Source organism: Rutidosis leptorrhynchoides, chromosome 6 (assembly GCF_046630445.1).
Source record: "Rutidosis leptorrhynchoides isolate AG116_Rl617_1_P2 chromosome 6, CSIRO_AGI_Rlap_v1, whole genome shotgun sequence".
Classification (NCBI taxonomy): domain Eukaryota; kingdom Viridiplantae; phylum Streptophyta; class Magnoliopsida; order Asterales; family Asteraceae; genus Rutidosis; species Rutidosis leptorrhynchoides.
The window spans coordinates 389,683,518-389,701,737 of record NC_092338.1 but is presented as its reverse complement, the minus strand read 5'-3'; the positions used below and the strand labels follow the sequence as shown (position 1 = coordinate 389,701,737).

The 18,220-nt window shown below is 39.6% G+C and overlaps 2 protein-coding genes across 3 annotated transcripts; one reads left to right on the top strand and one right to left on the bottom strand.

Annotated features, from left to right (window-relative positions):
- Positions 1 to 2,810: 2,810 nt before the first annotated feature.
- On the top strand, positions 2,811 to 9,026 carry LOC139854982 (uncharacterized). The gene is made up of 3 exons (XM_071844249.1): positions 2,811 to 3,879; positions 3,949 to 4,388; positions 8,955 to 9,026. Exons 1-3 carry the CDS (start codon positions 2,811 to 2,813, stop codon positions 9,024 to 9,026), a joined length of 1,581 nt encoding a protein of 526 aa, XP_071700350.1.
- Positions 9,027 to 9,655: 629 nt separating this feature from the next.
- LOC139852665 (probable GABA transporter 2) lies at positions 9,656 to 14,377 on the bottom strand. Of its 2 annotated transcripts, XM_071841985.1 has the most exons (8): positions 14,206 to 14,377; positions 12,816 to 12,890; positions 12,513 to 12,743; positions 11,939 to 12,036; positions 11,652 to 11,838; positions 11,427 to 11,557; positions 10,555 to 10,791; positions 9,656 to 10,105 (listed from the first exon to the last, which is right to left on the bottom strand). In XM_071841985.1, the coding sequence occupies exons 1-8, from the start codon at positions 14,240 to 14,242 to the stop codon at positions 9,716 to 9,718; spliced, it is 1,386 nt and encodes a 461-aa protein (XP_071698086.1). In that variant the 5' UTR covers positions 14,243 to 14,377; the 3' UTR covers positions 9,656 to 9,715. The 2 variants fall into 2 exon arrangements, with proteins under 2 accessions (XP_071698086.1, XP_071698087.1); XM_071841986.1 differs by lacking the exon at positions 14,206 to 14,377 and having other exon boundaries at positions 12,816 to 12,897.
- Positions 14,378 to 18,220: the final 3,843 nt, after the last annotated feature.

The window sequence follows — 18,220 nt, the reverse complement described above, 5'->3', positions numbered from 1 at the left end:
CGTGCAGAAGTCCAAGGAATCTTTGGGCGAATTTCTCACAAGGTATACTAATGAGTGCCTGCGTATACCAGATCTCAAACCAGAGCAACAGATTTCCGGACTCATACATGGTATAAACTCAGAACGTCATCCAACACTGGTAAGACGTCTGCGCCATACAGTCCCAACAACTTATGCTGAGGCGCTTAATGAATGCCACGACTATATGCGGAGTGGCGAAGATAATGACATTCCAACAGCTAGCACACGCAACGAGAGGAAGGACGATGATGATCGTTCGCGCGATCAAAATCGTGGTAACAACTCTCGCGGAAGGTATCCTAGCGGTGGTCCTATCAGGAATGATAAAGGGAAATCAAGTGGCAATTATCGAAACAATAATCAGCGCGGCATCAACAATCAGAACTATGCGCTTCTTAAAAGCTTATCCAAAACGCCCAAAGAAATTTTGGCGACGGAGCCAGTATGCGCGACCTTCGCGGTCCCAACTCCGCTTACGGAATTTGGTAAGCGGGATAAGACAAAGTATTGTGAATTTCACGATGATTACGGGCACGATACGAATAGGTGTAAAAACTTGATGGAACGGGTACTGGAGGCGCTCCGTGCGGGTAAGTTGGATCACCTCAAACCGCCAAAGAAAGATAAAGGGAAAGCCGCAGAAGAGGGGTCAAAAACTAAAACCTTCGCGTGGCAGAAAGTGGATAAGACCAAAAATGCTGATTTAACCATTAACATGGTTGATGCAGAGAGATTAGGTCAGCGAAGAAAGTATAACGATCATCAGGATTGGGAACTTCTTCCAATCACTTTCCCTCCTGTGATGACAATTGACAGGGTGAATGAACCTATCATTATCAAGTGCCGCATTCCTTCTTGCGGGGTGCAGGTCAAGCGCATGCATGTCGACACTGGGAGCGGCGTTGACATTATGTACGAGCATTGCTATCAATTTCTTCCCGCACACGTGAAGGCGCAGCTACGTCCGTCTGACATCACGCTGTCTGGTTTTTCCGGAGAAAGCTCATGGCCCGTGGGACGGATAGAGTTATTAATAGAGCTCGAAGATGACAAGAATCCGCAGTTAATAAGGAACGAATTAGTTGACTTTTATGTGGTCCGCTCGACTTCGCGATATAATGCGCTACTGGGAAGAAATTTCATACGGCGTTTTAACATCATACCTTCGGTAGTGCACGGTTTGATTAAGTTTCCTACTAAGGGAGGAGTTGCCACAATGGCGTCACATCAAAAGATTGAGATATGTGCGTCAGTTGTGCAAATTAACATCCCTAGCGTCGAGGAGCAGATTGCAAGCAGTGCGGTCATTGCTAATCGCTTGCATCCAGATAAGGGTATAAAAATCGGCGCAGGTTTATCAGCTGAAACCAAGGCTAAGTTACATGGCATATTGTCCGCAAACGCAGATGTTTTCGCATGGCGCGAATCAGATATGACAGGTGTCCCGCGGGACATTGCGGAACATAAATTGAATGTTAATCCATCGCTCACACCTGTTAGACAAAAAAAGTGACATATGGCTTTAGACCGCAGTGATTGGCTATGCGCAGAAGTAGACAACCTTGTCAAAGCAAACATTCTACGCGAAGTGCGTTATCAAACATGGGTTGCCAATCCGGTGTTGGTGAAAAAGGCTGATGGTAACTGGCGAATGTGCGTTGATTTTAAAGACATTAACAAAGCATGTCCTAAAGACAATTACCCTCTCCCGGAGATAGACTGGAAGGTTGAATCTTTGTCTGGATTCAGATATAAGTGCTTTCTGGACGCATACAAAGGTTATCACCAAATTCTAATGGCTGCGGAAGACGAAGACAAGACTGCTTTTCATACGCCGCAGGGTATTTATTGTTACACAAAGATGCCTTTTGGCTTGAAGAACGCGGGCGAGACCTATCAGCGTGTAATTGACGCAGCATTCAAGCCTCAAATTGGCAGAAATCTTGAAGCGTATGTCGATGACTTGGTAATCAAAAGCAACACCGAAGAAGACATGCTCGCAGACATCCTAGAAACATTTGCGTCTCTGCGAAGGATCAACATGAAGCTTAATCCGCTTAAATGTAGCTTTGGAGAGGAGGAAGGCAAGTTTCTAGGTCATGTGGTGACAGCGCGGGGCATCAAGGCTAATCCCAAAAAGATTGAAGCTATTGATAATTTACCATCTCCGAAAACAAAGAAAGATGTGCAGAGTCTCACTGGGAAGCTCGCAGCAATCACGCGGTTTTTGTCAAAAGCCGCAGAGCGTCAGCTACCATTCTTTAACACTTTGAAAAACTGTTTGAAGAAAAAGGATTTTGTCTGGACTCAGGAAGCAGAATCAGCCTTTCAGGAGATGAAAAAGGTGCTTGCAGAGTTACCAACACTTACTGCGCCAGTCAATGGGGAGACGTTAACGCTGTACCTTGCGGCATCAAAGGAAGCAATCAGTTCAGTTCTCATCGCAGACCGCGAAAAGGTAACTTATCAATTTACTTGCATTATTTATTTCGCAGAACTTTAACGCTGAGGTTTTCTCAGACACAAATGCCGGTCTACTTCGTAAGCAAGACGCTGACATCAAGCGAAGTAAACTACTCGCCAATAGAGAAGTTAGTATATGCGCTTGTCCATACAGTGCGGCGTTTACGCCGATACTTTCAAGCACATCCGATTGTGGTTCTAACTGATCAGCCAATCAAACAGGTTGGTACATGATTACTTTGCGGCAATGACCGGGGTTACCGCATTGACTAACGCAATCATTTTATTTCATTCAGGTACTGTACAAGCCCGAGATTTCTGGCCGAATGGCCAAGTGGGCAGTCAAATTGGGAGAACATGAAATAAACTTTTCTTCACGCAGTGCGGTTAAGGGTCAAATACTTGCTGACTACCTAGCAGAAATACCTGCGGATGTCGAAGCGTCAGCAGAACATCAAGATCCGCCCGCACCTGTTCTATCACCATGGGAATTATACACCGATGGTGCGTGTAGCGCATCTGGCGCAGGCGCAGGTGTAATTTTGACAGGTCCAGGCGGTGAGGAACATACGTACGCACTGCGGTTTAATTTTGCTGTCACAAACAATGAAGCAGAGTATGAGGCTCTGCTAGCAGGTATGCGCATCGCGCATAAGCTAAATGTTAAAATCTTGCACGCTTACGTGGATTCAAAGCTAGTATGCAATCAAGTCTGCGGAGACTTCGAAGCGCACGACATTGCTATGCAGCAATATTTATCGCTTGTTCATAATCTCGCTGACCAGTTCGAGGCTTTTCAAATCTCGCACGTAATGCGGGGGCAAAATAAGAAGGCGGATGCGCTAAGCAAACTAGCTGCCTTGGCTTTTGATCATATGGGTAAGAAAATTCTAATAGAGGAACTCAACGCAAAATCTATTGTCATGATGCCTCTAGTGGCACCGGTTGAGGAATCAAGCCCAACGTGGATGACGCCCATCATCGCTTTTTTACGGGACGGCACTTCACCCGCGGACTCCTCTGATGCGAAGAAAGTCCGCACAAAGGCACCGCTTTATGCCCTCGAGGGTGACGTCTTGTATCGAAGAAACTATTTGGGACCGCATTTAAGGTGCGTAGGTCCGAAAGAGGCAGAGGAAGTTATACGCGAGGTGCATGAGGGTGCATGCGCCCTTCATTCGGGACACAGGTCCATTGTGTCAAAAATCATGCGGTTAGGTTATTATTGGCCTACTATGTACGCAGACACCGCGCGTATTGTCAAGCAATGCGAATCATGCCAAATACATGCACCTATCAGCAGGGCACCTGCGCATCCAATGATACCGGTCTCCTCGCCATGGCCATTCTGCAAATGGGCGATCGACATAGTCGGACCATTCCCCAAAGGCCAAGGTAATATTGCCATTCATTTGCTAAATATGCTACTTACGTCATTATCTTACGCATACTCTGCACACGCAGGAAATGTCAAATTCTTAATTGTTGCAATCGATTACTTCACGAAGTGGGTCGAAGCGAAACCGCTGGCAACAATTTCGGGGAAAAGAGTGCGGAATTTTGTATGGGAAGACATTGTCTGTCGATTCGGCATACCCAATGAAATTGTTAGTGATAACGGTACACAATTTGCCGGCGATCCTTTTCGCAGTTGGTGTGCGGAGCTTAATATTAAGCAAACTTTTACTTCAGTTGCGCATCCGCAGGCGAATGGCCAGTGCGAAGTTACCAACCGAGATATAGTTGCTGGAATCAAGGCAAGGTTGGGTCATGACCGCGTTGGTTGGGTGGATGAGCTTCCAAAGGTTTTATGGGCGCATAGAACCACACCCAAAGCAAGCACTGGTGAGACTCCGTTTAGTTTGGTTTATGGGTCAGAAGCTGTTGTACCCGCAGAGATTGGGGTACCAACGTTCCGCATACAAAACTTTGATGAGCAAAATAACTCTGAAGCTCTGCGGGAAAATCTTAATCTGCTTGAAGAATGCAGACTCTCTGCGGCTGTTAACGAAGCAAATAACAAGCAGAAAATCGCAAAGTATTACAATCAGCGTGTGCGTTCACGCACTTATAAGTGCGGTGATTTGGTTTGGCGCCAGAACGATGCAAGTCATGCGGAAGATACTGGGAAACTGGGACCTCGTTGGGAGGGCCCATACAGGGTAGCAAAAGCAAGCAACACCGGGGCATACCATCTAGAGACATTAGATGGCAAACCTGTGAAACGCACTTGGCATGCGACGTTATTGAAAAAATGTTACATGTAGCTAGATGGACTTGATCACTCCAATTTGTTTAGCACATTATTTTATTTTTCATCCTTTCGGATATGTCGCAGTTGTAATCATAATTAATGCCAAATAAAAATAATTACATGCGCATACTTTTGTTGTCCATTTATATTTTTTGTATGCGATTCCTGCCTACTTAAGGGGTGTCCTCTAGCCCCCGTGCGGCAGAAGCCTGTTTGGTTACAAGGCTAGACAATAACGGCAGGCGAAGGGAATTGGTTTTCCCCTAGCCAAGCGCCACGCAGACTAGATGGCTGCAAAGTCGACTTTAAATATACAAGCATTGGTTTGCTTGTGCGTAATCGCTCTCGCATTGGTTTGCTTGAGGAACTCCTAAGCATAAAAACATTGGTTTGTTTTTAGTTGCGTTTGCTTACCATACAACTAATAGTGCACCTCTAGTACATGACAAAGCAATAGCGCAGTAGCTTTTGAGTCTAAATTGTTAAAGGTAAGTTAAAATATTGGTTTATTTTACGCAGTACCATCCGCATACGCATAAGTTGTGGTTAACTATGCGCATGCGCATGCGGTTCATAATTTGTTTTGATTCGCGATATATAAACAAGGATATCACGCATGCATAACAGACAAACATATATACACATCCAAATAAATTATTACATAAGTAATTGTTTCACATGCCTGCCCAACATGGGACTTAGGGCTCCAAAATACATTTACAATTACCTTCCTAAGATTAGGGCTTACGGCACAAACTACTCTAGTAATCCTCCTTCAAAAACCCATCAAGCGGCATCGTCGGGTCAGCCGCAAACTCATTGATCAAAGGGATAGGGATGGACTTGATTGCCTCTTCCGCCTCCAGCAGCGCCGCGGCCGTTCCCTCCTTTAATTTCTTTTGGACAATGTCGGGGAACGGTGGAGTTAGGCCGCATGCCTGGATCACTTCCCGCACAGCCTTGTTCACCTCATGGTCCTTAACCGCATCGACATAGGCATTAAACCGGTCGGACACGGGCTCGGAGTCCATCACTTTCTGCGCAATTGCGGGGAGTGCGGTGCGCAGCTTTGTCATATCTGCCTCGGCCAGCTCGCGGTCGGTAACCGCATCGTCCCTCTCCCTCGTCACCTTTTCCAACTCCAGCCTCACTCGCTCAGTTTCCCCCTTCGCCTGATCAACCGCACCCACAAGCTCTTGATTCTTTTTTCTTTCTTGAATCAAGAGGGTCTTGGTTTCGGCCGCAGTCAATTCAACAGCTTTGCGGGCCTCCTCAGCAGCGTCCCTGTCCTTCTTGACCTGCTCTACACCCGCCTGCAGCAAACCCAACTCCACCTCTTTGCGCAGTGCAACATCGTATAGGCTGGAGGATCGACGGGCTTGGTCCGCAAACATCCCAAAGAATACCAGCCCGTTCTGGACAAAGGCGTTGAGCGCCTGGTTAAACGGCAGCGCGGCCAGTTGCTCGCGGAACTCTGCTGGGAAGATTTGCTGCAAGAATGCAGATTGCTCCGCAGCATTTTCTGCGGAGGACTGGCAAAGTTGGCGGAGGTTGGCAACACGGAAGCTGCCTTGCGGAGGAGGTAATGTAGACTCAGACTCGACGGGGATCGCCTTGTCTTTGGATGTGGCAGTGGCCTGCAGCTCGGGGTTGACCCGCGGTGTTGTTGGCTGCGTCTCCTCCACATGCTCTGCAAAATACTCAGATTAGTACGCAGATTTTTCTACGCGGTATACATGCGAAAAAATAAACGCTCACCATTAATGGGGGGAGGTAGGTCTGCGGACCGCGGCTCGATGGCAACAAAATTGTCGTTGCGCATATCCTCCAGCTGCTTAGGAGTCTTCTTCTTCTTCTTCTGAGCCTCGGACGTCCCAGCCGCCTTGCGTTTATTGCCTGACTCCGCCGGCGATTCATCCACATGTTCGCTAGCAGCTGCCTGCTCTAGCTGTTTGTCCACATCCTGCTTGCGGAAAGATATCCCAGCAATCTCCTCCGCGGTAAGCACCTTCTTCATCCTCATCTCTGCAAACAATAAACGCCTGCGTTAGAAAATATACAAAAATTTATGTAAGTACGCGTTTATGCTATTCCTACCCTTTCCATCGGGGCCAACTATGGCCGGCCGCACATCCTCCCAAGGCCAATACGCGGAGATCTTCCCCAACCGCAGCATAACATTGCCATACGAACGGTGCACCAGTTGTGCGTTGACGCACTGCTTCAACAACTTTTTCTCCTCGTCATCCAACGCTGGCATCTTGTTCACATCTTTTTCTACCTTCTCGCACCAAATAAGCGTCTGCGGGAAGCCAGTGCCTACTACGGTCTGGTCGACGAAGAAAAAAGTTTCTTTCCAACTTCCCGCATTCGATTTCGGGGTTTTTGTGAAATTTTGGCGTGCGAAGAAGGTGAACCAAGATTTATGGTGGTTGGCTAAGCGGAATAGGTGGCAAAAAACCTTCACCAATGGTACTGTGTTGAGTGCAACACACCACATCTCGAATAGAACGATTTTGCCTATCGCATACGGGTGCAATTGCCCTAGCCCTACTTTGAAATGATCTAGTACGCCTAAAAAGAAGTCGGTGGGTGGAACCCTAAAATTACCATGCTTAAAAGCATGTTCGTAGATCGCCACCTTATTCTCTGGTGGCTGATGGGCTCGCTGGCTAGGCAGTGGTGGTACCGGATTGTAACCCGCAAGAGGGGGGTATTGCTTAACTAAGTGGTCGATGTTTTTCTGGCCTATGTTGGACTCTACATTCTCTACGAAAGTTTCATTAGCTTTGGTCATTTTTAGATGAATGGAGAACGACTGACATTTAAATGACGATCGGAATATGACGGAGTTGATCGGAATTGATAGGATTTGAAGGCGAGAGCGTATTTGGGAAGCTTGACACCGGAAAAGTGAAAATGTGTGTGATTTGGGGCTATTTATAGGCAAGATTGGGGGAGCGTGGGTTGGAATGGTGTTATCGTGGCCATACACGTGTAATGCAATCGACGGGTAGAATTTGCTGATCGCGCGTGGTGTCAGTTAAGAATGATTACAAACACGCGCGTGGTTCGCACGCGCCTGCGGCATTGTTACTTTATGTCTTGTCAGCCGAATGGGCTTCTGCGATTGTGACAGGCATCGAGGCGCACGCGAGGACGTTAAATGCTCGTCGTCCTTTTGTTTTCTCTTTTTCGCTTAATAGTTTGATATCATATGACTTGCGTCATATAACATCAAACTGGGGGGACTTAATGATACCGCAGCCCGCATGCGCATGTAACATACACACGGGCATGCGCTATGGTGCGCATGCGGGGTGCTCTCATGCGTCATGCGGCATGCGGATCCGTATCTGGTCCCTTTACGGCGGTTGAGCAAATATCTTTTCCATAATTATATCCGTGATTCGGGGGAGATGGTTATGGAAACGATTATCACTATCCTATGAGGATTCTAGAATTAGGGTTTGCCTATAAATACAAACCCTAATCGTCGTTAGCAACACACCACGTTACGTAGCCATCTTCTACCACACATCCTACGTAACTTACATCCTCTATCATCTTCTAAAGGTTAACAGGTGAGTTCTTTATTAACTGGTACCTACAACCTTGCTTGGGGCCTTCTGACCGACGGACGTCATCGAAGGTGGACTTAATCACTTGGCCACCCCGCCGACATCATCATGTCGGCCAGGGTTATTCACGGTAGCCGGACCGGAGAGCCACGTTCTAAGATCCTTAAACCCCTCCTTTACGTTGAGCAAGCATGTTAAGACCCCTCGGTTAAAATATGCTTGATCACTTCTCTCTCCAGATCCACCAATGAAATATCTTCTTTCCTTTCTATTTATGGAAATGGACTATCAGAATGGGACAGCTCAAAATGGAATACTGCCCTATTGGAATGAGACGGAGTTAGTAACTATTAAGGATTAGTAGTTTATCCCAATCGATCGATAGAAACCATTAAAATAGACACAGGTTGTTGAGAAGTCTTCCATCTCATAAATGACAAAATTAATTGAACTGTAATTAATAACATCAACTTGATCAACCTTACTACATAGTTTCACACTACATATGTCAATTCTAACTTTTTTTTTAAGGAAAGACCTCGCTAGCTTATATATACATATACATTTATTATGAATTATGAATAGAATAAAAGTGCGATGACAAAAAATATTTACATATATTTATTTCATTTTAGAATGATTATATCCGATTTAGTGGAACACTCGATTCATCTATTTATACTAGTGAATATGGACGATTGATTTAAGCGGATAAATAGTTAAAGTGAATACGAATGATTAGTAGAAGCCAACAAACAATTTACTACGTAACATTTACTTAAATATTCATGAACCACTTAATCTAATAATTATATATATGAATGAACTGAAATTAAATCAACATGAATATGAATACATATATAAATGAATAAAATCAAATGCATATAAGTGTAGATGTGATATCATGTATCCAATTCCGAATCGAATCCAATCCATCATCATCTATAGTAGTATACATAATCATCATATCAGTTTATATTATGTTTATGAAATTTTGGTAAGTACATAAAGTTTATCATAAGTTTCTGAATAAATCAACTCCAAACAAATAAGATAGTAAATAGTTTAGCTAGAATGTGATGTGGAGCTTGCTCCAACAATCCTATTGAAAGTGATTCCTTGTTTGATAAGTTGATGACAACAAAGTTGGTTTGATTCTTATCAAGCAAGATCGATTTTTGTTATGTCTCTAAATATGTAAGCCTAAACATAACCTAATAATACAATTAATCACTAGTTTTCTTTCTTGATATTCACCAAGTAGATTCTCATGTCCACCGATCATCTCATTAAGGATGGTTTAGACTCATGAAATTAGGCATAGTTAGCAATTAGCATTAGTATTATTTAGAATACATAAATCCGTCTTTCAATTTTGTTAGATTCTAGTTTCTCTTCAATCAACCACATCATCACTAAAGAGCTTGAACTTGCTAGCATCAAGAACCAACTTCCTTACAGAAGAGAACGAACCCAACAAACCAACGCCCGTAAAAACCACCATAATCATAATATTGATCCAATAAATGAACGAGGACTTGGAGGGTTTGTAAGTCATGTTGTATAGAAGCATTGGAAGGATGAAATCTAACGGGATGAAACCTAGAGCTCCAACGACACCGTTAATGTCCCCAAAAAATGGTAACATTGCAGCAAAAAAACCACAAAATATCATGTAGAGTGACCGCAGAATTATTCTTGGGATCAAGTTACGTTTTGAGAACATCCCTTGATTCACATCCGCAGATTTTGTTTCCATTATTTCATAAGCTACTTGCGAATAAACCTGTCTCATATGAATTTTTAATGAGTAAGATGATTTTAAACATATCATTAGAGGTTTTATATCCTAATCCATAAAGTTAAAAAAGAACTGCTTTAGGAACTTGCGGGCATAGCCCAACGGTTTCCCCCATGTACTTTGTGTCATGGGATCGCCGTTCAAAAAAAAAAAAAAAAAACTTTTTGTTTACCTTCATACAGATCATGTACCATCCAGACCAATAAGTGCAAATAAAACATACCAAAAACACCTTACAAGTCGGTCAACACTTAAAATTTGGGTCAACATTGGTCAACACTCGACACGTCCCCAACTTGACCGACTCACCCCTCCAAGTTCCCAACCGACTCGTCCCTACTCGCGAATTTTATAAGCTTGGTTTCAACACAAGTTACTACTACAAGAATGATGATAAAAAGGTGTTTAATTGGTTAAGGCAAAAGAGATTGTACCAGCCCGATGGCAAAGAGTTGAAGAAGAACAAAAATAACTCCGAGTCCAAGAAGCCAAGTTGGAGCTAAGGCGGGTCCCTCATCTGGCATGAGACTTTTTAGAATGTTTGAGCTAGCTGTGTTGCCAAACACCCAGTACCCAGAAACTGCAGCCGAGTAAAATGTAACAAATATCACAGAGTAACACATCATTAGCCCTTTAAACATCTTCCCGGTTACTGGTGGTGCTAATGTAGCCTGTATTTCAACAAACAAATAACGTTACCTATGTAACAAAGGTACCAAAATGGGTGGGTCGGTCAGGGTGGGTAATAAGTCAAAACAGGCGATAGTCAAAATGATTCTTTGTGCAGGTTGTCAGGCTGATCAAAAGCATAAACTCAATTAAAAGAAAAAACCTTAAGAGGCTTCATGCAATGATACACTGTTGACTTTCGACCCATTTGACCATGTTGACCCCTTTCATCTATAATCATTATTTATTGTCCCTGCTTGATGAGTCGGAGATAAAAGAAGATAACCCAAATTGACCCATTCACTAATAGATGGCCAAAGTTGACAACTCAACATACGAATTATCACGCTAGAAGGCATAATTTGACTTTTATAATGGACACCATACATTCCAAATTCAAACTGACACAGTCATTATTCAAGTTGATAATAATGGCAGGAGACTGAAGAAATATAATTATAATTATTTTTTGTTTATATCGGGGGAACTAAAAACAGGACCAACGTGTAAATATATGAAGACATAATAAACAATATAGTATAATTCTTTCTGTTACAACATCTGTAACTACCTATAGGGAATTAAATCATGAATTTTAAATTAAGACACATAATAAATTAAAAATAAATGGACTTACTTGTATCTCAGGGACAATTCCATTTCCAAATATGGCAGCAATTATAGATATTGAAGTGAAGGCACTCATAACCATTGAAAACTTTGAACTTTCTAACGAATAATCTCTCGGGGGTGCATTTTCCGATAACCCTGCACATAAAATGAAATAAATCAACTTAAATGGACCTTGATAGCTGCAAATAATATCAAAAAAAAAATATCGCGCCACAAATAAAAAGTGTACCCGCATTGAGACAAGCACCAACAACTATGAATGTATAAGCCAAGCTTAAAAAAAGTGAAGCCAAGTTGACATGTCTAAGAGAATGAAAAGTTGGCAACTGAGACAGAACCATCATCACCACTGTAACCATAGCTATGAATTCCCATAGATGAAGGGGCCCATCAGGAGATACACTCGAATACATTATCTAAACATATAATTAAACATGTTAATGAATCAAACAATCAAAAGTGTTTTTGAAATAATTGAAATGGTTATGAGTTGAGCCTTGTATAGTTGTATCATACCTGAAGGCATTCGCCAGCAAGCAAGATTGCTCCGATGCTAATGCCGGTGTTAATGGCTGTTTGTATAAATATTACGAAATAATACATCCCACCAGACCCTACAAAAAAACAAGATGTGAAATTTACCATAAAACTCATTTTCCAAAAAATTGCATCAACGGGTGTTTTAGGCCTCCTATTAACGATTAAGAACTTAGGTAATCAACATTCAAAATATTCAACAGTTACACCTTTTATAAGGATGTGGCATATGACGTGTCAGCTGACATGTCAACAACTTTGTCCATTTCGACTTTTTGACTAACAATCTACATGAGGCTGATATAGCATCTAGAAACTGAATCACTTACAAAGGTACCTAAATATTTATATATAAAAAAAAAAAAAAAAAAAAAAAAAAAAAAAAAACATAAGTATGTAACTTTTCAAGTCTGAAAACATAGTTCATTACCTAAAGTACTCTAACTTTTCTACGCAAATTCCCTTTGACTAATAGTCAAACAATCAGCATACAGAATTACAGATATATATTACGTTCACGCATGCCAATATGCAACGCACAATATAAACTTACCTAGAACATCAGCGGCAAGTTCCCGAAAACGAATATGGCGTCGACCCTCTTTTTCGCAGTGTTCAAGAACAAGGGACATTAGATAATATGAATAGAAGGTAACAACCCCCATGACTGTAAGGCAAAAGAACCCAAGGCCCCATCCCAGACCCCTAAACGCATACGGTAAAGTTAGTATGGTGGGTCCCACAATCGCGGTTGTTAGGTGAAACCCGGCATGATACCATTCCCCTACAATTGAAATAAGTCAAATTTTTAATATTTCATAGTCAACTGAAGTTTATAATAAAAAAAAGGTCTCACCTTTTGATTCAAGAACGAAAGTTGCACCTGCATCTCCCTGCCGGACGCTTCCGTTTTCCGGAACTGGAGGAGCCTCTGTCATCAAGCAATATTATCAAGAAACATATATGTGTACTATATAATGATATTTAATATCATGTATAAAGATGAGTAGTAGTTAGATAGACAAATTTAGTTATCTATTTGTACCATCTTGTTTGTGTGTGGTGTACTATGACAGCTAAAGAACATGACAAATAATCCTTGAAGGCTCCGGTACAAAGAAAAACAGGACAATGTAATAAACATGGTGACATATATTATACTTATATAGATCTGAAAAATAACTTTCATATTTGAAAATACAAACTTTAATTTCATTTCCCATTTTAACCAACCAAACTTTATTTTATAGCAAACATGTGTGATCAAATACATATAACATGGCAAACTATATAATTAAGACTAGTATGTACAACTGCTAGTAAACAAAATAAAATAACAAGTTGTTTACAATAACATAAGTTTAATATGAGAAAAATATTTCATACAAGCAGCAGCAACAAGAACAACAACAAAAGAAGGGTCCTTTTGTTGTTGTTCTTTAATGTTAAATCAGCTATCAGCTATATAGCAAATTCAACAGTTGAATCGGTACTTCACTTTTCTTTTCTTTTTTCTTTTATTTTTTTTTTTTTCCTTTTCCTTTTTTAACTATAGTAGAGGTAAATAATATAAAATAAAGTTTACTGGCTTGCTATAACGTGATAATAAACAATAAACACTTTTTTTTATCAAAATTATAAAACAATTAACAACAATTAAATCATAAAATGCGACGATTTCTCAGTCATAAGTCATAACTCTTACCCATAGTATACTTCTTCTTCACCCTTCAAGCTTATAATAATTTAATTATAATTACAGAGTATTTGGTTTTCTAAATAACGCCGTCTAAACTTGAATAATCCTTGTAGTATTTCATTTTAAATTATTATAAATTTCCACTTTTGTAGTATTTCCTTTTATATTTATATTATTATAAATATAAATTTCCGTTTTTGTTAGGTTGGCAATTTTACGCAAATTCTTGATCATGCAAATCTTCCTTTCTTTTAGGTGTGGAATTTTATACTTTTATAGAGAAGGATGATTTTAATGTACATTAACAAGAAGTTTAAATTAAGTAAACTGTCTTTAACAGCTAACAATTTTCATATCTAAAGCAATTGCCAATATAGTGCAATAATCAATATACCTCAAATAATAAATAAAAGCCAAATTTTGTTGTAACAAACTTTCTACAGAATCTATGTTGTAACAAATTAAGTTAAAAAGAACGTGAAACTAATTTGGTGTTTGACCTAATTTCAAAATTAAAATAAGTGTAGTTTAAGAGAAAGTATGATACCTGGTGGTAGTAATGGTTGTTGTAATTGAATCGTCATGATAATCGAAATTAACGATTGAATCGAATAAAATAAAATTTGAGAAATTAAAAGGTATGGATTTGAGTAATTGTTAAGCAGAATAGCAAAATTGATTGAAGAAATTGGCAGGTACAGAAACGTGAAAGTCAAATAAACGTTTGGATCAATTTAGTTAGTTGATAATCGGACAAAGGGGTTTAATAGGCAGTTGGACTAAAAACACAAAGTATGTTCGTTACTCCACTGTAATTGCAGTTGTAATTAGAAAACTATGTTATAATTCAGTAGGCTTATAACTACTTTTAGAAGTTTGATTCTTGATGTTATAATTCAATAGACTTATAACTCATTATTGATTAAGAATGCTAATAATGAAGTGTAAGAACAAAGATGATAATGGAGAGAAAGAAAGAAACACTTTGTAAGTGTGAGAAATGGTGCAAGTTTAATGCTTGCATTCATGGCTATTTATAGCAAAAATATCACAAGTTTAGGTAATACAATAATATTACTTTTGTATACCAATAATTGACTATCCATTTATATATATATTTATATTTATATATTATAACACTCCCCCTTGGATAGCAATTTTGTTTGTTGAAGATCAACTGTAAGTTACTGCCTCGTTAAAAACCTTGCTAAAGAAAACCCAGTGGGAAAAAACTTTAGCTAAGGGAAAAAGAGTGCAGCATGGAGTTGATTCCCCCTCAAGTAGACATCGCTTCAGTTGTTACATCTTTTGAACATGTCTCATGCCAATGTTATGAACGTGTGTTCTGAAAATAGCAGTTGGAAGTGCTTTCGTGAAAAGATCAGCAGAGTTTTTGCTGGATTGAACATATCTCATTTCAATCTCGTTGTCCTTAATGAGATTTTGAGTGTATGAGAAGAATCTAGGAGGTATGTGTTTGGTTCGGTCACTTTTGATATACCCTTCTTTCATCTGTGCTATGCAAGCTGCATTATCTTCATAGATAATTGTTGGACTTTTATCGCATTTTAGTCCACAAGAATCAGTAATGATTTGTGTCATTGATCTCAACCAAAAACATTCCCGAGTAGCTTCATGTAATGCAATCACTTCGGCATGATTTGATGATGTAGCAACAAGTGTTTGTTTTTGAGAAATCCATGATATTACAGTACCTGCATTTAGGAATACATATCCAGTTTGAGATTTAGCTTTATGTGGATCAGATAAATAACCTGCATCAGCATAACCAACCAAATCTTGTTTTGATTCGTTAGAATAAAATAATCCTAAATCAGTAGTTCCTCGAAAGTATCGAAATATGTGTTTGATCCCATTCCAGTGTCTTTTGGTAGGAGCAGAGCTGAACCTTGCCAACAAATTAACTGCAAAAGAAATGTCAGGTCTTGTACAATTTGTAAGATACATAAGAGCTCCAATTGCACTAAGATATGGTACTTCTGGTCCAAGAATATCTTCATGATCTTCACATGGACGAAATGGATCAGTTTCAACATTGAGTGATCTAACAACCATAGGAGTACTTAATGGTTTTGCCTTGTCCATATTGAAACGTTTCAAAATCTTTTCAGTATATGTTGTTTGATGTACAAGTAAACCATTAGGCATATGCTCAATTTGTAAACCAAGGCAATACTTGGTTTTTCCGAGATCTTTCATTTCAAATTCTTTCTTTAGAAGTTAAATGGCTTCATGGATCTCTTTATTTGTACCTATGATGTTAAGATCATCAACATAAACAGCTATGATCACATATCCGGATGTTGTTTTCTTAATGAAAACACAAGGGCAAGTAAGGTTATTTGTATACCCTTTGCTTATCAAGTAATCACTTAATCGGTTATACTACATACGTCCCGATTGTTTTAACCCATATAAAGATCTTTGTAATTTAATCGAATACATTTCTTTGGGTTTTGCATTTGATGCTTCTGGTACCTTAAATCCTTCAGGTACCTTCATATATATATCACTATCAAGTAATCCATATAGATAAGCAGTCACAACATCCATGAGATGCATTTCTAAATTTTTAGAAACTGCCAGGCTGATTAAGTATCTAAAAGTAATTGCATTCATAACAGGAGAATAAGTTTCTTCATAATCAATTCCCGGTCTTTGAGAAAAACCTTGAGCTACAAGTCTAGCTTTATACCTTGTAACTTCATTTTTCTCATTTCTTTTTCGAACAAAAATCCATCTGTATCCTACAGGTTTCACATCTTTAGGAGTGAGAATGATGGATCCGAAAACTTTTCTTTTATTGAGTGATTCTAATTCAGCTCGTATTGCTTCTTTCCATTGAGCCCAATCATGTCTATTTTGACATTCAACCATAGATGTTGGTTCTGGATCATCATCATTATTCATGATGTCATATGCAACATTAAATGAAAATTTCTCATCAAGATTTTTCATTTCATTTCGGTTCCATAATATTTTTGAATGTGCATAATTGATTGCAATTTCTGTATTGACATCATCAATCTCCTCTGCAGTAGGAGTACTGATTTGTGGTTCTTCTTGAACACTTTCTTTTACCTTATTATCAGCTGATTTTCTTTTTCGAGGATTTTTATCTTTGGAATCAACTGGTCTCCCACGTTTCAGACGTGGCATAGATTCTTGAGTGACTACATTATCAGTTTTCCGATTTGGAATCTCAACTCGAGCTGGAGTATTAACTGCTGGTATATATGATTTAGTCACCCTTTTTGTATCTGTGAATGCATCAGGCAATTGATTTGCAAGTTCTTGTATATGCATTATCTTTTGAACTTCTGTCTCGCATTCTTTTGTGCGAGGATCAAGATACTTTAATTGAGGTTCACACCATGAAACATCATTTTCTTTATTTTTTATTTCTCCCCCTAATCTAGGAAACAATGTTTCATTAAAATGACAATCAGCAAAACGTGATGTAAAAACATCACCTGTCATAGGTTCAATATACCTTATGATTGAAGATGTTTCATATCCAACATATATTCCCAACCTCCTTTGAGGACCCATTTTTGTACGTTGTGGTGTCGCAATTGGAACATACACTGCACAACCAAATGTTCTAAGATGTGAAATATTTGGCTCTTGACCAAAAGCAAGTTGTAGGGGGGAATATTTATGACTTGCACTTGGTCTGATGTGAATCAATGCAGCAGCATGTAAAATTGCATGACCCCATATAGATACAGGGAGTTTTGTTCTCATTATCAATGGTCTAGCGATTAACTGTAAACGTTTAATCAATGACTCGGCTAAACCATTTTGTGTATGCACATGAGCAACAGAATGTTCAACAACAATTCCTATAGACATGCAATAGTCATTAAATGCTTGAGATGTAAATTCACCAGCATTATCAAGTCTCACCCTTTTAATGGTGTAATCAGGAAAATGAGCTCTCAATTTAATAATTTGGGCAAGAAATTTTGCAAATGCCACATTACGGCTTGATAACAGACAAACATGAGACCATCTGCTAGATGCGTCTATTAGAACCATGAAATATCTAAATGGTCCACATGGTGGATGAATTGGTCCACATATATCACCTTGAATTCTTTCAAGAAACATTGGTGATTCTTTCTCAACCTTAAGTGGTGAGGGTCTAGTTATCAATTTTTCAAGAGAGCAAGATGTACATGGAACCATTGTATCATGATGGATTTTTCTATCCTTTAGTGGATGTCCATGAGTACATTCAATAATCCTTTTCATCATTGTTGATCCTGGATGGCCTAATCTGTTATGCCATAAACTGAATACACCAGGATCAATATATTTTTCGTTAACTACCATATGTATTTCTGGTACATTTATATGTGTATAATGTAATCCAGAACTAAGTCTTGGCAGTTTTTCAACCACATGACTCTTGTCAGTGATACTTAAATATTTCTCATTTTCTGTTGTCACTGACTGATAATCATACCCGTTAAGGTATATGTCGGAGAAACTCAATAAATTTCTGCTTGACTTGGGAGAAAATAAGGCATCATTTA

Coding starts and splice junctions, on each gene's coding strand:
- LOC139854982 (XM_071844249.1), top strand. CDS start 2,811: ATGGCCAAGTGGGCAGTCAAATTGGGAGAACATGAAATAAACTTTTCT. Junction 3,880..3,948: donor ACCATTCCCCAAAGGCCAAG/GTAATATTGCCA, acceptor CTGCACACGCAG/GAAATGTCAAATTCTTAATT. Junction 4,389..8,954: donor TTGTACCCGCAGAGATTGGG/GTACCAACGTTC, acceptor ATTTCATTTTAG/AATGATTATATCCGATTTAG.
- LOC139852665 (XM_071841985.1), bottom strand. CDS start 14,242: ATGACGATTCAATTACAACAACCATTACTACCACCAG. Junction 12,891..14,205: donor ACAACCATTACTACCACCAG/GTATCATACTTT, acceptor GCTTGATGACAG/AGGCTCCTCCAGTTCCGGAA. Junction 11,558..11,651: donor TGGTGCTTGTCTCAATGCGG/GTACACTTTTTA, acceptor TTTTATGTGCAG/GGTTATCGGAAAATGCACCC.